The 24,970-nt window shown below is 43.6% G+C and overlaps 1 protein-coding gene across 2 annotated transcripts in view; it reads left to right on the plus strand.

The window, feature by feature from the left end:
* Positions 1-24,970, plus strand: part of Adamts9 (ADAM metallopeptidase with thrombospondin type 1 motif 9) — a 173,121-nt gene that overhangs the window by 37,995 nt on the left and 110,156 nt on the right. For both annotated transcript variants that reach the window (XM_038319790.1, XM_038319791.1), the window contains exons 10-19: positions 786-927; positions 3,383-3,487; positions 6,625-6,770; positions 8,911-9,092; positions 9,183-9,319; positions 10,989-11,106; positions 11,347-11,442; positions 17,428-17,594; positions 17,681-17,810; positions 18,436-18,562. In XM_038319790.1, the coding sequence (XP_038175718.1) occupies positions 786-927; positions 3,383-3,487; positions 6,625-6,770; positions 8,911-9,092; positions 9,183-9,319; positions 10,989-11,106; positions 11,347-11,442; positions 17,428-17,594; positions 17,681-17,810; positions 18,436-18,562 (1,350 nt within the window). The remainder of the gene's footprint in view (positions 1-785; positions 928-3,382; positions 3,488-6,624; positions 6,771-8,910; positions 9,093-9,182; positions 9,320-10,988; positions 11,107-11,346; positions 11,443-17,427; positions 17,595-17,680; positions 17,811-18,435; positions 18,563-24,970) is intronic.

Consider the following 24,970-nt stretch of genomic DNA (forward strand, 5'->3'; position numbering starts at 1 on the left):
AGAGAGTATGTGGTAGAAATAAGGGCATAGTCTCTCTCTCTCTCTCTCTCTCTCTCTCTCTCTCTCTCTCTTTCTCTCCTTTCCTCTCCTCTTTTCTCCTCTCCTCTCCCCTCTCTTTATGCCCTTTACCTTTTTAAAACTTCCCAAAGATCCACTTACATTATACAAGGGCCACACGTCAGACATGCTGCTCTCCTTTCCCAGAGGTGCAGAACATTAAGCAATTGCCTCAGGTCACTGGTTTGTATTTCTGAGGGGGGGCCTTTGTTCACCAGCACTCACCTGGTGTAAATTTTTCAGAGGAGATGATGTTTGCAGAAACCGGGATGAACTAGAGGGCTGGTGTCTTTCTAAGCAGGTAGCCTGAGATGCTTTCTTGTTTTGAGTCCTTGAACCCTTCCTCATCAGTTCAGCAAACACAGGAATACCTCTTGCTACAGACTGGGCCCTGTGCAGAGACAAACAGACAGTAGCTGTGGCCCTAAGATACTTACAGCCTATTGGGAAGGATGGCAAACAAACAAGCAGATAATGGTCCCTCAGATACTATACTTCCTCCTGGCTATGTCGTATGTGGAGAATCTCTTTCTACAGAGTATGTGTCAAAAATACACCTTTAGTGTCTGGATTTACCTTGATTTGTCTTTGGATGTAAAAAATAGAGCAAAGCCAAAAAGAACAGTTCTTGCTGCCATTAAGTGTGTGTGTGTGTTGGGGGGGGGGCCTTCGCCCCATCTGCAGCCTGCAGGAACCTGGCTCACCATCTGTGTTTCTGCTTCCCGTAGCACTGGTTATGGCGAGTGTTTGTTGAATGAACCGGAATCCAGAACATACCCTTTGCCTTCCCAACTCCCAGGCCTCCTCTACGACGTGGATAAACAATGTGAATTGATTTTTGGGCCAGGTTCTCAGGTGTGCCCATACATGGTAAGTGTTCGGGGTAGTTTCTGCCCTCCGCTGTTGATTCTGGACTTGTTCATGGTCACATTTTCCCGCTGGAAGTCTCACTCTAAGTCAGTTACCCGAGAAAAGGTTCAGAATGACCTTGCTAACGGGGGCAGCGCCTGCGATGTGGTTATGAGGTAGTGGTGGGCTCAGCATCGCCGCTTTCAGCCCGGGTTTTCTCATGGTGCTCCCATGATAACCCAAAGGGGGAATGCCAATCATTGTCACCTGCAGAAAGTCAGAAAGTAAACCCAAGATCGTGGAGGCCCTCTCATGCCCTTCAGCTTGTAAAAGTGACCTGAATTACCGGGACTCTTCTAGATCCAGTACAAGGAATTCACGAGCCAACCCTGGCTCCCTGACTTAACTTGTCATGCTTGTGTTCTGTGACCAACTGGGTCTTCAGTCCTCTTCTGGTCATCATCTAGCTGGCTGGCTGGCTTGCTGGCTGGCTGGCTGGTGTTTTAATGTATGAGGATTTAATGTATCAAGGATTTGTGTGGGTAAGCGGACTCACGCTTTTGTGGGATGCCTCAGGTTGTGTCTTTGGGAAATGTACATTTGTTTTGTTCAAGAGGGATACTCTGGCAATGGTTGGTGATTTGAGAAATATAGGGAGTCCACATAAGTGATTTAAAAGTTCATTCAAAAAAAAAAAAAAGAATTAAGCCGGGAGGTGGTGGCGCACGCCTTTAATCCCAGCACTCGGGAGGCAGAGAGGCAGGTGGATCTCTGTGAGTTCGAGGCCAGCCTGGTCTACAAGAGCTAGTTCCAGGACAGGCTCCAAAGCCACAGAGAAACCCTGTCTCGAAAAATCAAAAAAAAAAAAGTTCAAATAACTCCATCCAAAATAATGTTCATTTCTTTGTAACTCATAAAAAAGTTGAACCATTGATTATAGAGATGGTAGTATCTATCTATAATCCTAGCACTCAGGAATCTGAGGCAAGATGATAGACAGCCTTAGTCTAGTACAAACCAAATGGTTCTGTCTCAAAACATCACTGGGTGGGGGAAGGTTGATGGGAGAAAGATCAAGCATGTTTTAGTGCCTTCTCTCAATAAACTATTACATAGCCCTGTAAATGCTAGATCCTTAGGAAAATACTCCATAACAGACAGTTTGATAGCGTAAGACTTCAACATCTAAAGGAGAAAGGAAAGTACCCCAAACTAGGAGGCTTCTTTTGCTGTTTTTAAAAATGAATTTCTGGTAACTGTTAAACTTTTCTTCTATAAGTATGGTTCATTTTAATAATTAGAATAAAATTAAAATTTAGAATCATCTTTTAAAAGTATACCTTGACGGATTGGAGGTTTGGCTCAGATGATAGAGCACTTCCCTTGAGAGCAGGAAGACTTGAGTTTGGTCCCCAGAGCCCATGTGGAAATGCTGTGTTGTAGCCTTGGCTTGCAAGCCCAGTGCTGGGGAGGCAGAGACAGGAAAAGCCGGTATCTTGCCGGCCAGCCAGTCTCACCTAACTGGTAAGCTCCATGCCAATGAGAGAGCCTGTATCAAAGAATGTAGATGGTGTTACTGAAGATGATACTGGGACTTGTCCTCTGGCACACACACACACACACACACATTGAAAAGTGTACCTTGAAATACTTCCATACATATATAGATACATGGAGATAAGTCTTAAAAGCAGAACTCGGTAGAGGGAGGAAGGAAGTTGCAAGGTGTGTTGTGTGCTCTAGTCGATAGGAAGCTTAAAAGTTGTGTATCCCTGGTGGATTTTTTTAAGCATCTCTACCAAAGCATCTGTATCCTGAAGGTATGAGCATTGCTAAAGATGGGGTCACTTCTGGGGTCAAAGGAGCAGGAAGGAGAGGGACACAGGATATATACGCAAGGCCTTAGCTTGCTTATGAATTGTTCTTTTCCTTAATTTGGTAATGATGGGATCTTAAGAGTCCATTATATATTTTTGGAAGGGAGAAATATATTTTAATTTTTTTCTGTATTTCTTATCACAATGTCAATATCTTATGGCTCATTACATGATCATAATATTATACACACAATGCATATGTACATGAAAATGCTCATGCACAGACACGGGCACACATGCATGCACAAAAACATACTAAATTTGGAACTAAGACAAAGCAAAATTCAAATCACATCCATTTTCAGAATTCTGCTGTAGTTCTCACTCTACCTCAGTTTCCTCATCATTAACATGGGGGTGGTCCAGACAAAGGACCCTGTGATGTCATGCATGTCTCAGATTCTCCTTCAGGAAGTCTACCTTTTATGGAAATGAGTCTCAGGTGGCTGTACTTTGGAATACTTTAGAATGATGTAAACACCATACCAAGAAAAAAGCATCCCTTTCCCAAACAACTTTTACCCCTGGCAAAGTGTAAGTTGAAAGGGACTCTTGCCCCACATGCTCACACTGTGTCGTGTCTTCCCTGAATGGAACAGATGCAATGCCGACGTCTCTGGTGCAATAACGTGGATGGAGCACACAAAGGCTGCAGGACTCAGCACACGCCCTGGGCTGATGGAACCGAGTGTGAGACTGGAAAGGCAAGTAACGCGGTGTGGTGCGTGTCCTCTGGGAACAGACCTGCTACTCACTTGGGTGGATCCAGCGTGGCGTGCATCATATAATATATTACAGTGTGGTTCAGCGGACGTTTTCTTTTGAGGATAAAAGCCTGGCTTGCCATTGAGAGCGCTGAAACTTAATTTTAATAGATAAACCATTTAGGGTGTGGTGAAATTTTTTTTTCTCTTCTGAGAGTGGCATTGGAAAGTAATTGTGAGCAAGCATATTAGAATCAAAGAAACACTGCAAGCCTAATACCTTCATTATTGTTTTACCAGGCCTCTTACCCAAGTATGTGGTTTTCTTTTATACGGTGTCATGCTGTTACCTTGAACGTATCTAAACCCAGATTCTCACGTGCTGATTTTGGTTTTAATGATTCTCACCATTTCGTTAATAACTAAACAGAGCCCACTGTTTGTGTGGGCCAGTGATAACAGAGTCCCACGCCATTGGAGTATGATTAATCTAACCTTCTGTACCTGCTGTGCCCCTCTGAACAGTGGCCGTGGGCTACTTATATTGTCTTCATTATCACCCAGGCATTTACTGAAGGGAATTTTAGTTTAGGTCTAGTTCCATATGACTTGTGTCACTCAGCAGGGATGCAGTCTGTGGGCACTCTTTCCAAAACTCTTGTTATCCTTATCATTCCGTGCCATTTTCCCCTCTCTCCTCCCATCTTTTTGTAAACTTTGCTTCCTTTGAATAGTTATAAACATCTGACTTCCTCAGCCTCTACTTCACCTTGTAAATTTAATCATATCCAGGATGTTTTCTTGGAAGAAATCACTAACAATTTGATTTCCAGAATTTTATTCTCCCTTACATGATTTTATACTTAGGGAGCTGATTTAAAACGCACACACACACACACACACACACACACACACACACGCACATGCACACGCTCACACACACACACACACACACACACACACACACTTTTTTTTTTCTCCTTAGATCAGTCAAGTAATTTGGGGAAGAGCTGCCCCCGAACCCTTCCAAGGTGGACCCTCCCTACCACCTTCCTGTGAGAACTGTGTTTCTGAGAGGCAATGGGTTGCTTGATGGACCCTGAGAAACTTGATTTTCCAGTGGTCAAACATGAGGCTCCATTTTCACCACTGTATCTCAATGATGAAACAGGGGATGTGGAAATTATTTGGTTAAGTTATATTTTTGAAGATGATTTTGTATAAAGTTGATAACAAAGTCAACTCATCCCTCCACTTCCCCTGACCCATTCCAAAAAGGTAATTCAAAGTGCAGCTTTCCCTAGTGATTGCCTAGAAACAATAGACTGAGTGGCTTCTGGAACTTCCATTATCTTAAAAGAAAAGCATGTCTCTTTGTTCAAAGATTGAAGTTTGAGTCTTTTATGGAGCATTAAACTTAGTGCGTTGGGAGATGGGAGAGGTGGCTTAGTGGTTGAGAGCACTAATTGCTCTTCCAGAGGATCCAGGTTCAATTCCGAGCACCCACGTGGTGGCTCACAATTGTCTGTAACTCGTATGCATGTGGTATATAGACATATGCAGAAAAAATGCCAGTAAACACACTAAAAACAAAACAAACCTTAGTAAGGGAGTGGGTGTAGGCCCCAGGCATTCGTGCAAATGTACTTCTCTGGTTCCCACAGCAGTCAGTACAAATTGAATGTGACACTCATTCTTACATAATCAAGATGTCATTTCTGAGTCCTTCTAAACACAGTAACCCAGAGACTGGTAGCTAACAATAGACATGACTCCTACTTGACAACTTGATTAGTTGATTAGGGTAGAGCCAGCTAATCAGGTAGAGCCACCATATTCTATGGTGTGGTAGTGCATACCTTAAGACTAGAACTCGAGAGGCAGAGGCGTTTGCCTCTGTGAATTCAAGGGCAGCCTGATCTACATAGGAAGTTCCAGGCAAGTAAGGACTCTATAGTAGACGTTGTCTTCAAAACACAGAAGGGAACATCACTGCGGGGTGAGAGAAATGAGTCAGTGGTACAGGGCGCATGTTGTTCTTGCAGAGGACCCGAGTCTGGTTCGCAGCACCGGTTACACCTTCCTCGGATGCCATGAGAACATGATTACAGAGGAGGCCAGGATAGCCCAAGACTTTACTCTTCCGTTTCCCACCATGCCCTTCCCTCCTAGGAGGGATGAACCTTCCCTCTGCATCCTTTACCTGCCTCTTGCTTGCCTCTGCAAACCACCCCTGGCCTCCTCCTTTCTCTACCTCTTACCTTACTCCTGCTTCCCCACAGAGACCTTGCAACAGCCCAGCTCCATCGCTCCACTTCAGAGATCTAAGAGAGCCGCAGGGATCACCCTCCTGTGGCTGTGCTGCTGCCTTTCTTTTGTCTCCTGACCAGTTGCTTGGGCTTTAGGTCACACACAAACAATAGCAGAGAGTTGAAATAAGTCCCTCCACTCCCTGTCTTGCTGGGGAGTTTTATTGTGTTTTATTATTATCGCCATCTTCAACATCAAGGCTCTCCTGATGTAGAGAGTCTGAAACCATCAGTACCAAAAATATAATAAAGCTTAGGACTCTGTAATCTCTCTCTTTTGCTTTAGTCTAATTCTACGTGTTTTCTTGGGAGTGGGTTTATAAGAATTAAGTAGCTAATTCCTCCTCCCCAGTGTAATTGAAATTGGGGTTTTCAAATCAAGGGGAATATAATAATAAAACCTTAGATTTTAGAAAGACTGTAGAGTCTCAAAGCCTTGCTAATAGAGATTCACTCTGCAAATTCTATACTTCATTTTAGCCCCTGTGTGCAGTCCATGCCTCATTTCCACTCCTCATTTTTCCAAGCACACAGACTAATTGAGCAGTTTAAAGCTGGCCGTTAGAGCTACCCATTTAGTATGGAGCCAGCCACGCTCACTGGCCTGTGTTTTTTAGAGCAAGCGGTAAATGCAAACACTGCCTAAAATCAATGAGCACGATATTAAAATGCCTGCAGTATCCATTATTCATAGAAGTAGCACATTTGCAGCGCTTCAAGCCAGTGCATGGGGAAAACTTAAAAATGTGATGTATTTCTGCGGACAGCTGGTCCTATGATGACTCTCAGCTCCGAGCTCTCCCTCACTGTTCTCCCTATTAAATACAGCACTGCAAGTTTGGATTCTGTGTTCCCAAAGAAATGGAGGCCCCTCCGACCGATGGATCGTGGGGAAGCTGGAGTCACTTTGGAACCTGCTCAAGAACATGTGGAGGAGGCATCAAGACAGCCATCAGAGAATGTAACAGACCAGAGTGAGTCTATGTCTAGGTCTATGGCTGCCGTCAGTGATGCAGCAGGGTGGGCGAGTACGCAGAAGGAGCTCTTCATCTGGGGGCTGAGGAAAAACAAGTGGGTGGACTTCCAGGGCTGTGAGACCCTGGGTATCCTGAGCACCTTCATTCCACAGTATTCTTTCTCTTTCTGGACCTGCTGCTATTCATTACATTTGTCTGCCAAACAATTGGTACTTTTGCATTGGCCGCTCTTAATGATCGGGCAGCTCTCATTGCACCCTAGAATTTGGGATGGCATGCTCAGAGTGAGCAAATAGATTGCATAAGAAACGAGGCCTGCCACAAGTACAAGCTGGTGCATCAAACACTAGCTGGTGCAGGAGGAGGCACCATCAGGCCCGTGGGTCCTAACTCTATTATTTTGCTTGCATTTGGCCCTGAGAGGCCTGATGGCAGAAACAAAAGCCCCTAAAATCAGCGCAGTCTTCAAAATAGGAAGTAGAAACAAATCCTAGTTAAGAAGGCAGACACATTTCCTTCCTTAGTGATTCTGTTTTGTTTTTAAATTAAGAAATAAGCTAAATTTCAAGATAATGAATTTGTTAATCTGGAACAAAGATTGTGAACTAGATATTTCCCACTTGGGCTCTTATCATATAAAATCTTATAAAATCTTATAAATCTTACCGTATAAAATCTTATAAAATCAGGACATATCTGTTTCGTCTTTTAAAAAATAAACTCTACATTTTTTTGTCAGTACAGATAAAACAAAAATGTTTAAATTTTTTACATATTGATTCCCTGGAGCATGTCCATGTTCATACACATGTGTGCCACACACATGTGGAGGTCAGACCTGAGGGAGTCTGTTCTTTTCTTACACCTGGGATCGAATTCAGGTTGTCAGACTTGGTGGCAGGAACCTTTACCCAGAAAGTCAAGTAACTGTCGCAATAGTGAAAGCCAGAACCAACCATACACCTCCAGCCTCCCCCCAACCCCATTATGGCCATGACTGGTGTATTTCCCAGCACTTAAAACCTCTGTTTGAAGAACAAAACAAAATCTGGTTCTTATACTTAGGATTACTCTGAAAACAATCATTGAAACAGAAAAATTGTGAACTTCCTCTTGGAGCTCCATGGTGTTCAGAGACAGCTCTGTATTCTGAGCTGTTTGAGTGTTTGTGGCTGAGTTCTGAGCCCTTCCCTACCTCTGTGATGAATTTGGCCAGCTGCTGATAGCTGGGAGGGGGGGTGTTGTGTAGTTTATGCTCTGGACAACATCTGGAAAAGACACGTGCAGGGTTTCACACTGAGAATGAACTTGCACCATGGTGCTTTGCCGGAGTGTACCCTACTTGAGCAACAGCGTAAGGAAACCAGTGTGCTTCCTCCTCCTATGACACGGACCGAAGTGTGGACATATGCACACTAGTTTATTTTCTAAACCAAATCAAAAGACTAGCTGTTGGAAAGAAGATCGGGGAGGACAAAATGAGAGGTGTGGAAGGGAGTGTATTCCTGTGGTCTCCTGTGAGGAGGTCAAAGGGTAAAGGACAGACAGAAGAAGTCTAGTAGCAGTACCACCTTTCCTTACAAAATTATTAAAGTTGAAAGGCTGCAGTCATTTGGGAAAAAAGGGGACAAAGACCAGCTTCATATATTCAGACTTTCTGTTTGATACTTGACATATTATCCTCAAAGCAGGTTTACAAAAACTAGGTATGGTGATGCATGCCTAGTCTGGATCTGGAGGCAGGAGGATTCAGAGTTCAGGGTCATCCTTAACTCTACCGGGAGTTTTAGGACAGCCTGGCATACATAAGCTAGTCTCAAAGAAAACAACAACAAAATCCAGACACAAAACAGGCATGTCCCATTTCATGGTTGTAAACGCTGAGGCAAAGTTTGACTACTTTACTTAAGTTGACACTTAACAGAATCAAAGGCAGAAAGCAAAGCCAGACCCAGTGGAATTGATAGGAGGCAGAATGCAGACCTGGAATCTGGAGCCTTATCCTTTTCCCTTTGTCATTTGCTATTTCAAAGCTGCTTCCTAGGGACCCAGCCAGTCATACGTGAAGGGGTGATGAGGAGAGAAACAGGTTCCCATACATTGTATCTGTTGTTTCCATGGTTTTTTCTTCTTTCAGGCCAAAAAATGGTGGGAAGTACTGCGTAGGGAGGAGAATGAAGTTCAAATCCTGCAACACCGAGCCATGCCTGAAGCAGAAGCGAGATTTCCGAGAAGAGCAGTGTGCCCACTTTGATGGCAAGCACTTTAACATCAATGGTCTGCTGCCCAGCGTACGCTGGGTCCCTAAGTACAGTGGAAGTAAGTGCAGTGGGGCAGAAGCTTGTGGCTGCCAGGCTGGAACTCAGTCCAGGCATGGGAGTCACGGAGCCTCATGATCTTCCTCTCTAGTTTTGATGAAGGACCGATGTAAGTTGTTCTGCAGAGTGGCAGGGAACACAGCCTACTACCAGCTCCGAGACAGAGTGATCGATGGAACCCCTTGTGGACAGGACACAAATGATATCTGTGTCCAAGGTCTTTGCCGGGTAAGTCCACGTGACATGTTCTTCACTGGGCTGTCCTGTTACCTAATTGATGTGTGCTTCCCTTAATAAAATGACGGCTACTTTTGTGTGTGCTCTGGCTCCTCGGCGGTGTTTCTCAAAGTCTGGGCCCTGGATACCATTAGCATCTATCTTCAACACACGATTCTGATGCATGTTATACCAAAGAAAAGCACTGTTCTAGATTTTTCTTGATGTTTTCAGTCTCTATGGGGACATATGCAAAAGTTCTCCTTTTGGTTATTTTTTATACCAGCTTACACACACATGCACACACATGCACATACACGCATACACATGCATACATTACACTTTTTACCATAACTGAGTGCTTAAGGTCAAACCCAAAAACTTCCTAACAGAAATATTTCTAGGTTGAACTGCTGTATTCCAGAACAAGGGAAGGAGGAAAAGCCAGCCTTCCTCAAATGTCTCTGTCATTTTAACTACAGTTGCTTCACTCAATACACGCCTGCCATTAATGTTGGAAAGTAAGCTGAGAAATCCCTGGCGACGTGCAAAGAATCTGACAGTGACTTCTCAAGCCCTTAATACTATTTTGTTGTTTTCATGAATTAGAAATCATTGCTAGCTTGACCAAGCTCTGAACCGATGAATGTGTTCACTGTATGTGGCCCAAGAGCCAACTAGAAGTACTAGTGGATCTGGTTTCGTTGAAATATCATGTAGAGAAGTCATTCCATGGTTGAGAACACTAGCGACTCTTGCAGAGGACTTAGCTTGGGTTTCCAGCACCTGCAAGGCACTTGACAACCATCCCAAAATCCAGTTCCAGGAGGATCTGGTGCCTTCTTCTGACCTCTGAAGACATTAGGCATGGATGTAGTTCACACACATATGCAGGCAATACATGTACGTACATAAAATTAAATAAATATTTAAAAAGGAAGAGCACCTAAGAGGTCTACTTGCCTTTTGGCATGCACCGACTGTCGATTCTCTTGTCCTTCCACTCAAGTGCACTGCACTGAGCTGCTCAAAGAGAAACTCACACTAAGGAGCGAAAGAGATGAGACTGGGGTCTCCCTTCTGCAGGCTTGGCTGTTGGCGCGGTCCTCCCTGAATTTTCCAGGGTCCTCCCTCTTCATTGCTTTGTTAAATAAATAAGGTGCTGAGGGAGCTGCACAGCGAAACAAACTCCCAATTTCTCCTGATAAACTGAAACTCTTCAACACTGGACTTGTGGTTCTAAACATCAGCAGTGGCCTGGAGTGACGAGCAGCTTGTCTCTTAGATGTGTAGGAGCTCTATGGTGTGGCACCTCATTTTCCTTGCTGGACAGTTTTTCTCATTTACTCTGTTTAGTCATAGACTATTACATCTCAAACTTTAATCTGTGCGTGAAGCATCTGGGCAGTTGGCTAAAAGGCCAGTTCTGATGCACTAGAGATGGGTGGCTCTAGAGGTTCAATACGCCAAACAGCATCAAGGACGTTAGGTTGCTGTGAGCCCAATGTCCACATCTTAAATGGCAAACTATGGACAATATGAGTTACCAACCTTTGCGAGCTTTAAAGGGCAAGGCTTTCTTGTCTGTTTTGGATTCACATGACTGAAAGGAATACATGACTGGCCATTTTATTATCGCTGTAATACTTACCACTTACTTCAATTGTTTTCTTTTCAAAAGCAAGCTGGATGTGATCATATTTTAAACTCAAAAGCCCGGAAAGATAAATGTGGGATTTGTGGTGGCGATAATTCTTCATGCAAAACAGTGGCAGGAACATTTAACACGGTCCATTATGGTAAGAGTCGGCTCCTAAGAACCAAGGGAAGAAAAGGTTTAAAAATAAATTATTGACTTCATGTAATACAGGAAAGTATTAATGTGGGGGTAAAATCAGCCTTGCTATAGTATATGATTAATTTGGCTATGAGACATCTAGTAGTGGTAATTGTCTTTCTTTGCTACCTGACTTTTATTCTGTCCTTAGAGAATGTGAGATGTTCAGCAGAATACTGATTTCCTGCTAAATTCTCTGCAGGTTACAATACTGTTGTCCGAATTCCGGCTGGGGCTACCAGCCTTGACGTGCGGCAGCACAGCTTCTCAGGGAAATCCGAGGATGACAACTACTTAGGTAAGAGAAGAGTCCTGACGTCTCCATGAATCCTGAACCCCTAGTCTCTTCCCAGAGCAGCAGGTACTCCCTGCTTCCTTCCTCTCGTGACGAGCTTCCTTCCATCAAAGGAGTTGATCATGAAATTCATTATCTCCTTTCCTCTCCTGAATTTCCCCTCAGAATATTGACTCAAGGATTAGATCATTGCAGTATTCGATAGTAAGGAATTTGCTCCAGATCTTGCATTGTCCGAGTCTAACATAGAGTGTGGATCTCGTTGAACACTTTGAAAACGTCTGACTCATGGGGAACTGACTTTCAAATGTTTTCTTAAAAGCATTATTTGACTGAATTTGTATATTATCAGCTCTAACCAGGAGCAGACTCTCTATGGGCCTATTTGATATTTTATTACGCCGGGTCTATAGCTCCATTTCTTCCAAAAGAACTATAATGGCGTGCATTTTTAAAGCCACTGTTGCAAAAATCAGCCTACACTGCTATAGTGTAGACTCTTCAAGTTTTTCCTTTAGAATTATTTCACATATATCTTTATATCTAACCACACAATTATTTTATGTATTTTCTTATACTTTACCAAGTAAGTCGTTCATATATATTCCTCATTTTTAAGCCACAACACACCAAAGACTTCTGCTGATTTTTAGCAGCCTCTCAAACCACATCACCTTCAATTTATTGTTCTTCAAATCACCTTAAGTAACAATGAAATGTGCCCACTGCCCTGTGAAGGAAGGATGTGGGGAAAAGTGGAGTGACTGAGAGGGATTTGGCAGGTCACCTTGTACAACTAGGCTTCTTCTGCCTTGAAGCTTGGTCATAGCTGGTACTTGGTTCTAGAAGAAATCAAGGCCATCTTGCTGAGTAGTTATTGTTTAAAAAAAAAGAAAGAAATTGATTTACCGTTTCATTCTAATTAGCCGGCAGGGATTCTATTTATCCATCTGAATGCAGAGGTCTAATCCAAGCATTTGGACATGCCGCACTGGTTAATGAATAGTTTTTGAATCAAATGAGAACCTTCATCTGTATTTTGAAATTTCTGCATGAACTCATGCATTCCTAGCCATGCATGCTAGTCATGCTAACTTCTATGTGACTCTGCTAAAGCATTTTCTGCTGTGTCACCGTTCCTTCCTGCTTTCACATGTTTATCGTGTGTTAGCATTACTTCCAACACAGTAAACTAAACAGACTAAAATCGCAAAACTCCATCTTCTTGAAGCTGTCTTTTCCTGGGTTAAGAAAGACAATAAACATGCCGGGCGGTGGTGGCGCACGCCTTTAATCCCAGCACTCGGGAGGCAGAGGCAGGCGGATCTCTGAGTTCGAGGCCAGCCTGGTCTACAAGAGCTAGTTCCAGGACAGGCTCTAGAAACTACAGGGAAACCCTGTCTCGAAAAACCAAAAAAAAAAAAAAAAAAAAAAAAAAAAAAGAGAGAAAGAAAGACAATAAACAGTAACGTAATCAACATGGTCTGTACTGGAAGAAGATGCTAAGTGGTATTAGAAATCCGAGCAGCACACAGAGTGGATTCCAAGGTTAAGAAGGAGCTGAAACCTTTACAGGGACAGGTCATTCAAGAAAGTCATTCTAGGAAGAGGGAGTCCTTGTAAACCTTTGTGTCAGTGTGTGTGGAGGTGGTGGTGGAGTACATGTGTGCGTGCACACACACACACACACACACACAGACAGAAGATCATATCCCCTACCCTGCTCTATCACTCCTATTGCTTTTATCAGGACTCTCACTGGATTCAAGGTTAGGCTGAGGGCCAGCAAGCAACCTTAGTGATCCTCCTGTGTCTGCTTGCCATACCCTGGACTTAGATGTTTGTATAGCCACCCCCATCTTCTTACTTGGGTGCTAAGGACTTGTATTCAGGTCCTTAATGTATGTGCAGCCAGTGCTCTGACTCATTAACCCACTTCTCAGGCTCTCTTTGCAAAGTCTTTGAAGCCGGACTGGGCAAAGAGCAGGAGGTTATCTGTTGCTGAATGCAAGTGGAGAATTATAGGGCTAAATGGCATTAGGACGAGATCATGTTGAACCTTGTGACTATCATGAGGACTTTGTTGTAAGCTCTGAGAGACACAGGGAGGTGTTGGTGGTTTTGAGCTGGTAAAAATGTACATTTTCAAAAGTACACTTGGGCTTTTATGCTGAGCATCACTGGTTGAACAGCAATACTGGTTAAAGTGTATATATCAAGAATCAAAGAGAAGCTTGGTATGGTGGTACCCATCCTTCACCCTTGCACAGCAGAGACAGGAAAGGATGATGATGCATTTGAGGTCGCTCAGGGCTATATAGGGAGACTTTGTCTCCAATTTTAAAAACAGAGATAAAGAATAAAGAGAAAGTTTCTATAAAGAGGAGTGCTGACGGTTTGACCTCAGCGAGGAGCACAGAGGTGAAGGCTAGTGGTACGGGTCTATCTCTCTTTTCAATTTCCACTATCTTGATTTGTTGATGGATTGAGTGTGGCATGCGAGGGAAGAAGAAGAAGGACAAGGGACTATTAACCTTGGATTCTGTCCCTTGCACGCCAGGAACAGAACATGATAGCGGGTACCTGTAATCCCAGGACTCAGGAGATACAGTCAGGAGAGTCAGAAGTTCAAGGTTACTTCAACTATATAGTGAGTTTAAGGCTAGCCTGGGCTACATGAGACTCATGAGAGAGAGAGAGAGACAGAGAGAGAGAAACAGAGAGAGAGAGACAGAGAGACAGAGAGAGGGGGGGTAGGGGGAAGGAAGGATTAAAGGAAGGAAGGAAGGATTAAAGGAAGGGATGAAGGGAAAGAAAAAGAGAAATAGAAAACAATTGTCAAAGCTGTCTTAAAGTCAAAGGAGTCAAAAAAAATCTCAGGTTTAGACCTAAGTAGTGGGAAGGAGGCAGTTGCCACCACAGAGATAAGACTTGTTACTTATTCATCCACACAAGCCCAGTGGTTTAAGGTCAGGGCTGTTGCCTGCCTGTTTAGCTCCTGATACAAGGTGTACATGAGAAGCCTGAGTAAATATTTGCTGGACTGCCGAACAGCCAGTGCTGATTCTTCATGGAAAATGCAATTCTCTCAGAGTTAAAGGCTCATCTTCTTTGAAAGGCTATAAAGCCCAACTTGTAATCAATTACTAAACAGCTGCATCTGTTTTTTTTTTTTAACACCAAGTATTAAATTGAGTGGTAGTTTTACAAGAAAATGAACCATGTGTTTACAATCAAACATTTACTGGGCCCTAAGTTCATCAACACACACACACACACACACACACACACACACACACAAACAAACGCACACACGCATACATAAATTGAAATAAGATAATTAACCACCTTCAAGTTATTCTTTTGGGGAACCCCACATTTCTCATTCTACAACTGTTCAAAGAATGTCAGGCATTTTTCTCCACGTACTTAGTTATAGATTTGAGCCTGCAGTAGTTTGTGTGTTCTGAGTTCATCCTTATTAAGTTAAACAGCATGGCATGAAGTGTCCCTTGTAAATTAATTTCTTGAGAGCTGAAGGCCATGATGAATTGTTCTGTTCTACAGTTCCAGAGGAAAAGGAAGGGTTCTCTTCTCTTTTCCTTCAGAGAATAACCTCTTTCCAGATAGTGGCTTCAGTTCTGTTTGGTTTAATCAGCACATGCCGGGTGTCTGAAGTCTGGCAGAATCTCCTGATGATCTTTTCTTCTTTACTCGACATTTCTTAATCCCCTTGTTAAAGAACAAAAACAAAATTAAAGAAGATTCATCCAGGGACGAGCAGTTTGGGGACGTCACTGCTTGCCCCATGATGACCTCTCTGAAAGTGAATGAGCAGCGTGCAAGCATTGACTGCAAGTCACAGCTCATTGAGTGTGAAAACAGACCTCGGGGCTGAGCTTCACAATGGTGCTTTGCAGGGTTAGGGAGGATTTAACTCACCCAGTGATGTGGGGAGGGGGGCGGTGCATATTTACTCTTGGCTGGACACAAGGTGCTGTTAGCTACTTTACAACCCACCACCCCAGTCTTGCTGAGTCTAGTCATTGATGCTCTGTGGCTAAACAACCTTCCTCCTTAGCCCTGATAGCTGGGTAAAGACTGGTCAAGTCTCACACTCTTCCTGTGTGTTTTGAAGGGGAAGGTTTTTCTAGCGGACCTTCTGCAGCAACCTCATGGGTGTGACAGGAGAGACAGCAATCCAGGAAATTAGCTTTTCCCTAATCTCATTAGCAGGAAGTGGAGCAGGAGTCTCTTGTTTGGGGGAAACAATTTGTTTCACCAGGTACTGAAGCAGAAAGCCTGCCTGTCAAAGGTCACCTTCCACCGGGATCTCTTGTTGGGTAAAAACCGTGTTTACTGCCTCTGCTGAGTCTCTATCTCTTCAGGAGAAAGTGTACCCAGTTCTGTGAGCCTTCCTTGCCTCTGGGATGCTTAGCTCGGAATTAACTCTGGCAGCGGGAAATCACACATCCATGCAGTGCAAGAGAAAGCCAGAGTTTCATTTCCTTGATACCTTTACAGAAATCTGTGGGCAAACCCTCTGTAGGAACAAATCACGAGAAGGGTTTTACAACATTCAAGAGCTTGTCTCACTGTGCCCTCACAACTGGGATAAGAAACCTGCAGCGAAGGGTGCCACTCCCCCAGTTCCACAGAGGCACATGAGGCAGCTTGAAGCAATGGGAAGAGACTAGGGATTAACATAGAAGAGACAACATGCATTTCAAACAAAACCAGATTGCCACTCAATTTGTAACTCTGGCATGTGGCATTTCCTTCCCCCTCTCATAGCTAGTGTGTGACTTGAAAGAACTGGGTGGTGGTGTTGACAGCACATAGGTAAGTGACCTGCTTTGGAAACAGCCTGAGGTGCCAAGGAAACAACCTTATGTAGTCTTTGTTACCCATGGAAGATCTCCATCTGACATGGCTGGTAGTTCATCCACTGCAGGAGCTAAGGGTGAGGCAGTGTTTTTCTGAGGTTCACCCCAGCAAAGGGACAGTCATGCAGGTGGACATGTTCCAGTCCCCTTCCAGTGTGCCAGCTTTAGCCGCTCTTTCGTTCTTTTTGACATCATCTTTCAGCACCCTACTCAGGGTTGGCGACTTGGGGTTCGCAGAGGTGAGCTAGGAAATGGTTTTAACATTGCTAAAAGGTTCGTGCAGTTTCTTGATCATGCCAAGTTTTTGAGAGGGCTATATAGCCTATGCACGTCTTGGTTCTATTTGTAAATAAGAGAAAGAAAGAGTGGGTGAATTTGTCTACTCGACCAGTGTTTGCTGACTCTCCTCCTGGACAACTCTGGTGTCTCACAAGTTGTGGAAACAGGTCCCCATGATTAGAAGCTATCTGGCCTTGGTAAATTAGTGGCTTGTAAGTCATACTTTTCTCATTCGTACATTCACACATACAAACATGTGACACATGCAGTGGTCCAGCCTCAGAGAGGTGTGATAAGCGGTACGTGCAAGCTCTTAGTTTTGTAGCAGGGCAGCTGGACTTGTGGGAATTGGTCCCAGGTCTAGAAGACAGGATTAAAATGAGGCCAGAGTTGTGGGTTGGTGCTAAAGAGAAATGGTGTCATTGGGATTTTAAAAATATATGTAATCTAAGTGACATGCCTGTGTCTCTGTGTGTATGGAGCTCAGAGGACAACTTGAGGGGATAGTTGTGTAACTAACTTCAGGCTGATGAGGACGTCTATATTATATTTCTCTTAGTTTACATAGGCACCATAATGGGTGGGTGTTTTTATGCCCAATACAGAAATTGAGACCAAGAAGGATTGGTCATCCACGGTCACATAGCTAGCACACAGCGAACCAAGACTGTGAACTCATGGTCTGGCTGAGAAGCCCCCAGTCTTCTGCGGGTCCCTGCCAATTCAAATGTTCCTTGTTTGTTTGTTTGGCTTTTGTTTTGTTTTGTTTCAACAGAGCTGCTCCGTGGCAGCACCTTGCCTAATTCTCTTTTCTCATGTTCAGCTTTATCAAACAGTAAAGGTGAATTCCTGCTGAATGGAGACTTTGTTGTCTCAATGTCCAAAAGGGAGGTCCGCGTGGGGAGCGCCGTGATTGAGTACAGTGGATCGGACAACGTTGTGGAAAGACTTAACTCCACAGACCGCATCGAGGAAGAGCTCATCCTTCAGGTAAGAACACGGCTGCTGGCCAGGGGCTCTCTCCTCTTGGCACTGCGGGCCCGCAGACTTCTCTTCAGTTTCTCCCCGCGTTGCAGGTGCTGTCAGTGGGAAAGCTGTACAACCCTGATGTGCGGTACTCATTCAACATTCCAATTGAGGGCAAACCTCAACAATTCTACTGGAACAGTCATGGGCCGTGGCAAGCCTGCAGCAAGCCCTGCCAAGGTATCTGTTCAAAAGTTTCCGCCTTTGTGGGTTTGAGGATTTTTGGGGGGGGGCGGGGGGCGGAAGAGGGGGATGTTTTATTTACTTACTGATTTTTTTTTTAAAGAACAGTTTATATATATAACCTGCAAACCTTCCTATCTGCATCTTCTCACCTCATTTACCTGGCCCTTTCCGGTTATTTTAGCTGTCAAGTTGAACTTCATAGGATTCAGGTCATGACTGGTCATGCTACATTTTCTCCTCAGAAGTTCAAATATATATGTGAAGCCATGCAGAATCAATACTGCCACTTTAATTTTCCATCATGTGGCTTTACGGGTCATAATTTATATTAGTTTTGTTTCCTTGTATTAAATTGGGGTCAGCAAACTACAGCAACGAGATCAAATTCAGCCACCACCCTCTTTTTATTAATAAAGTTTTATTAGAAAGTGGCTACATCAGCTTGTTGACATACACCGTCTATGGACAGCTGGTTTTGTCCTGTCCTGTTGAAAAGTCTAAGAGTAATCATATGGCCAACAAAACCGAGAAAAAAACCTCTATAGAAAACTTAGGCAAGTCCTTGATCTCATTTAGATTAGGTTATTTCCTTGGCATAATGTTCCTACTCTTTGCTTAGGGGAGCGGAGACGAAAACTTGTTTGCACCAGGGAGTCTGATCAGCTCACTGTTTCTGATCAAAGATGTGACCGGCTGCCCCAGCCCGGACCTGTCACTGAAGCGTGTGGCACAGACTGCGACTTGAGGTATAGTCTCTGTTTCCTTGTATCTTCCTTCCAGAGTCCAGAGGGCTTGAGGGGAGTTTCCGTGGGGAAAGAGTTAGAGACAAGAGCTGCTAACTTTTTTCTAGCCTTCCAGTGTTTTCCTCACACAAGCTCAAGACAGTTCTAACACCACTTAGCCGAGATCTATAACTGGATCTCTTGTTCACCTAAAGATTAAATGTAGTTACCATAGCATAGCACTTGTCAGAAAACATTCTCTCTTTATCTTCACAACTCAAAGATGAGCTAGTGACCTTACCACGGAGTCAAATCTTATGTAAGAGTCCTCATGATGTTCCCCTTCCATCCAGAGTAGACACCATGCAGAATTTGTATGTACACAAAAATTTCAGTCCACATATGCCATACACATACACCGCTCACAAACACACACACGGAGGGGAAAGAGAAGACGCTATGCATTAAGGTAAAAGGCAAGGAGGGAATGAGAAGCAAATCTAAATACAACTATCTAGTCTGTGTTTAAGAAAGGTGTGGCACCTGATGGGAGAAATATTGAGAGGTTGGAGAATTCTCAAGTATTGCAGTTGCCTGAGAGGTTGACTGTATTATATGTAAATATCTAACAGCTGGAAGGCTGTACAGTGTAATCTCCACAGCAGGCTGGTGACTACTTTGATCACTTACAGAAGAGAGATTATTAGCATAGAATAGTACAAGAATGTGATAAGGTCTCTCCTCATTAGCATAGAATGATACATAGTGAGATAAGATCTCTCCATTCACTAGCGTAGAATAGCAGGAGGATGTGCTAAGGTCTCTCCATTCACAAGTAGCAGAGTACATACATAAGCGTTTTGGAGATTCCACATCGCCACATTATAAGGTCCTCTTGTGTGCCTGAGAAAAGGTACTCTGATGAATTAATAGTGTTCTGTCCTAGGAGTCAACAAGCAATGGTAGCCTGTGGGCCAAAGGGCTTCCAATCCTAGCCTGAGGCTCTGACTTCAAACCAGGCTCTTTCCACCCTATCACACTTTTTCTGAAGCGATTGTCACTGGCGGGGTCACTCAGCCGCTTGTCAAAAAATGTGGACAAAAGTCATTGTAAAAGCAAGACGTTACAAAGTAGATGTTAACGTAAATATTAGGCAGTATTTTATCCTAGGTAGTGTCCATATAAACCTGGTTTCATCCATCAATTGAGTCAAATTAGAATTAAGGAGTCCTTTGCGGGGGTGGGGGGGATGCTAGTAACAGTTGAACTGAGTAGTCACTGAACTCATGTACACCTTCCTTGAGATGCAAGGTTAACAAGCCGAGGAAGACTACATTTTTAGGTTGCCCTGAATCCAGCCATCACTACATCTCCTGCAAGTAAGTATGGCAGAGGAAGTCCTTTCTAAGGTCTGGGTTTTCTTGTGGATGTTGTGTTTGCCGTCGTTGTTGTTGCTTTCCGAGTACTGGGGGTTAAACTTGGAGAACTGTACATGCTAGACAAGTGTTCTGGCCTGGAGTCAACCCCCACCTTCTCTTTACTTTTTAAGAGAGAGTCTCACTAAGCTAAGAATTATTTTTAAGAGCTATATGTAACAGCCCCACATTAGTAGGATGGTTTTTATTATCCTTTAATACAATTAATAGCCTATTAATTTTTCAGTCACTATTACTGTCTTAGTCATTGTGCTGCAGCTATGAACAGACACCAAGTGACCAAGGCAACATTTTTTTCTTTCTGGTTTTTTTATTATTATTTCCTTTTTTTTAATTAAATTTCTTGGTCTATTTTACATCCCAGCTAGTTTCCCTTCTTCTTCTTCTCCCATCCCTGGCCCCTTCAAGGCAACTCATAAAAAAAGAAAGAAAAATAAAAAGAAAAGAAAGAAAGAAAGAAAGAAAGAAAGAGAAGGAAAACATTTAATTGGGAGCTTGTTTACAGTTTTAGAGGCTTAGTCCATGCTAATCATGGCGGGGAGCATGGTGGCACACGTGGTGATGCACGTGGTGGTGCACATGGTGGCAGACAGGTGTGGTGCTGGAGAAGAGCTACATCTTTAGGTGAGGGAGCTGGCAAGAGCTTTTGAAGTCCCAGGGACACACTTCCTCCACCAAGGCCACACTCCCTAAACCTTCCCAAATAATGCTGCTCCCTTATGACATTCCAATATATAAACCCATGGGACCATTATTCAAATCACATCTCTAACATAGATTTTATCATTGTTTTATGTGTAAAGATCTTAAATCTGAGAGTTGCTATGCAAGTTGCTTTAGATCCCGCTGGTTCTCATAGTAGCCAAAGGTGAGATGTGGTCCATCCGGTAGGAGGGCCTGTATGCTTCAACTCGAGAAGAAAGCTGTTTTCATTCTTACTTTGTTAATTCTGTAGCATGGCACTCATATCCCACATATGAAGAATTCATCTCTACCAGTGTCTGTCCTGTCCCATCCATTCTGGGACATTCTGGGGCTCTGTGTATGTGTTTTTTCTCCACGTGTCTGAATCAGACCGGAGCTTGTCACATCCTGAACAATACATGCAGATACCGAAGGGTCGCTGCGTAGAGCACTAAGCCTCCTACTTTTACAAAGAAAACAAGTCCATACCAAGCATTTCAAGAAACAGAATGTGACAGTAAAAACAAACAAATGATATTTTAATAATTCGATTCCAAGTTTACCTACCAAGTGTTCTTTTCAAAGCAGCGTTACTGTTTGCACTGTTACTTCAAGAACCAAGTACTTTTCTCTTTGAGCAACCTCAGTACGAGCCACAATTCGGGGTGCAATGGTGCCAGTTTCTCCTGCAGGGGAAGCTGTAAACACAGTGTTCACACAGATCTTAAAGGTCTATGCAGGACAAGGTAGAATCAACTCAGAAGAATCAGGTTGTACAGAATATCAAAAGGGGGCTGCCTCCTCATTGGCCAGTGTTTGAGACTTAGCTGAAGCTCAGCATCACAACTTACGTCTGGGTTCCCAGCAGCAGGGAAGCAGAGGCAGGACTTCCTAATCTCTTCAAGACCTTTATTTCCAATGTTCTTAGTACTCTTGCCAAAATAGAAAAAAATTATAAAATATCAACCATGGATTTAACAAAGTTAAAACCTCCCAAGAGAATTGGTAGGAAGGCTGAGAGTTTGAAACCAGCCTCAGCTACCCAGTAAGACCCTGTCTCATTAAACCAAAGGCCCAAGATGCAACATGGAGAAGGTTCTGGTCTGATCGTCAGCACTGCAGAAAATTAAGAGTATGGGACAAAAATAGAAGTCTCTTGGAGAACAAAATGCCAAGGATAGCAATAGTCATAATAATCATAGCTAACTTATTGAGTATCTTCCGCAGTTGTTAAATGTCCATCTTGTTCCAATTACTACTCCCTCTATGGGGTGGATCCTGTTTTGCCCCATCTTGTAGGAAGCTTCAGCTTGATGAGATGAAGTTGATTGACTCACGCTCCCTCTGGTAATAAGTGTGGGAGCTTCCATTCATACCCAACGCCTACTGATTAAATAATGTGTGCTCTGATTTTCATTTATATTCTTTTCATAATAGCAGATAAATCTTTGGCCTGAATTTTTTTTTTATTCTGACCAATAGCTAGGTCAATGTGTTATTCTAAATCCCCTATTCAGAGTCTACTTTTAAAAACATTTTTTTTTAAAAACTCTGCAGAGGCCAAGTGAGGACAGCAGCCGGAAGCCAGGGTTGGAAGACAAAAGCAGTTCTGATTGCAGATAAGAAGTCAAAGGGATTTTCTCCCTTTAGATCAGAGTCGGGAGGAAGTGAGGAGCAAGTGGCAGAAAGAGTTCAAGGTTAACTTAGAGCCACCCAACTAGGCACGCGTATGCTCGTGCCTAAAAGTCAGTAAGAGACTACGGCTTTCAGTCAGTGCTCAGACTCATCTCTTACTGGCTTCTGCTGATTGCTGGAAAAAAAATTAAAGGTGCCTGCATATATACAGATATGCAAACCAAGCCTAAGGAAGATACGTTGTCCCCTTTGCCCATCTGACCATCCAAATGTCTAATCAAAACTTATGCCAAAGTGTGGCCAATTAGCGGTGTGCACCACCGAGAGAATGGAGAGGGAATGGTTATTGGTTGGTCGAGTTCCAAAAGAGCTTCTCCCAAAGCATGTTCGTGGATCGCTAGTCTGGTGAAGTTCACCAGCCTCTGTATCTGAGCGGCCCTCCAAAACATTGTCTGCTCGCATAGAGGCTCACGACGCTCGCTGATCATGGCTGTGGAGCTCTGAAGATCTCCAGTGTAGGAGCTCCTTTCACGTGGTAGTTCTCAGAGCTGCTTCGTCGCCAGCCCCCATATCTGCTCCTGCACTCACGTAACACACGTTTCTTGATGTTCACTTGTTAACATATTGGAATATGGGTTTTGTTTTACTTTTTCAAGTGTTGGTGGCTGAACATAGACATCACTTTCCGCCTCCTAGGCAAGGGCTCTGCCGTTGAAGTATATCCTCAATCCTCAGATTTCTGAGGCAGGAGCTCTCTATGTAGGTCAAGCAGGCTGTAAGTCCATAGTACTCCAGATCCTGAGTACCAAGATACATGTACGTACCTCCGTGCCTGACTAGAAAATACTTTCCTGAAATTTAATACTTAAATAGGATAATAGTATTTTATTGCCCGTAGAATAAACTGCGAGTGCATTGTGCCAAAGAACACATCACTGTCCAGAAAGAATATAAAGCAAATTAGATATCATTGAGAGTTTTGTTGCTTTTTTTAAGGTAGCGCCGTGAACTTCTCGCAGATTCTTCCAGGATCTCTGCTTGGACCCCTAGGGATTATGGGCTACCAGGGAAGTGACTTTGGCAGCCTGAACTGTCAGGACACCTCCCTTCTTTTGCCAGATGGTAAATAGCCTTCCCACAGGGAAGTGATGCTGGAGACCACGAGAAGGTAGCCAAAAATCAAAGTGCAGATGAAAGTTCCAGATGCCTCTGTTGAATGAGTTCCCTTTCTTCCCCTCACTTCCTATAGGAAGTGACAGTTTGCCCCAGCAGCCTGTGACAGGATGAGATAAAGGGCCAGCTTACAAGTCCTCATTTACCGCGTTAGAACAAAATCTCCCTGACGCTGTTTCAGCGTAATGGAAAAGTCACAGCCCACTTTATTTGCTAGTGCTCAACTCTGACCTACTTTCGGACATTACTGAGAAATTCCTTGATAAGCTTGTTGGCTTGTATTCCTCTCTCTTTCCCGACTCCTCCCCTAGACAGGTGTGCACGTGTGAACTGTCAGGATGTTGAGAAGTGGCACGCCACCCAAGTGCTCAGATGTCGAGAACTGACAGTGGAGAATAAAGTTGCCTGGAGGGTCAAAGGAAATGATCTTTTTCTAGATTTCCAAATACATTTCAAGATCGCTGACTCAGAAAACTCTATCTTTTTTTTAAATTTATGTTTTAAATTCAAGCACTGTGGACTCTGTTCCTATTGCATTATAAAAATAAGAGTAGGCTTTAGTCTACACTGTGCACCTGAGTGAGTCTGAAGGCTTCATTATGGATATCAGGGATTAAAAGGTGGCCAATTCTGATGGACTTAAAAGTGCAGAAGTAGGGTTAGGGAGACAGCCCAATTGTAAGATGCCTCTGCAAGCCCGGGAAACTGAGTTCAGTCTCCAGAACCCACACTTAAAATGTTGAGTATAATGGTGTGGCCTTGTAACCTCAAAGCTGGGGAGATAGAGGAGCCCTGGGTTTCTTGGTCAACCAGCCTGCAAAAAGTGAGAGTCCCAGGTCTCAGTGAGCCTCCCTCAGAAAATAATGTAAGGTAGTAAGACAGTTTAGGGGGGAAGGGCACATGCCCCAAGCTTCATGACCCATGTTTAAGCTCTGGGGCCCATATGATAGGTGAGAACTGAGTCTCACAACTTGTACTCTGACCGCCAGACCTAGTACACACACACACACACACACACACACACACACACACACACACTAAATGTGATTAAAACAGCAAGATAGAGGGCACCTGAGAAGCAACACCTGAAGTAGCCTCCCCATGGACCCATACATATGTACATCTACACAGACACACGCTCACACAGACACATATACACTGGCACACATGTTCACAACACATACAAACACACACATACACACACACACACACACACTCACACACAATGCCTGCTGTCTTCAAGAAATTTTCAATAGTGTGTGTGTATAGTATATGCGCTCATGTGCAAGGGGGTGTGCCTGCTTCACAGAAGCCAGAGGAGGAGGCCATGAGTCCTGGCCCATCACTCTCTGCTTCATTCTGTTGAAACAGAGTCTCTTCTTGATCCCGAAGCTGGGCCGGTGGTCAGACCCAAGAAGCTTAAGTCTTTACTCCACAGCATAATAATAATGTACACCATGTATAGTGCACTTGAAAATTTTCAATTATACTCCATATTATTCAT

This window comes from Arvicola amphibius, chromosome 2, assembly GCF_903992535.2.
Source record: "Arvicola amphibius chromosome 2, mArvAmp1.2, whole genome shotgun sequence".
Lineage (NCBI taxonomy): Eukaryota > Metazoa > Chordata > Mammalia > Rodentia > Cricetidae > Arvicola > Arvicola amphibius.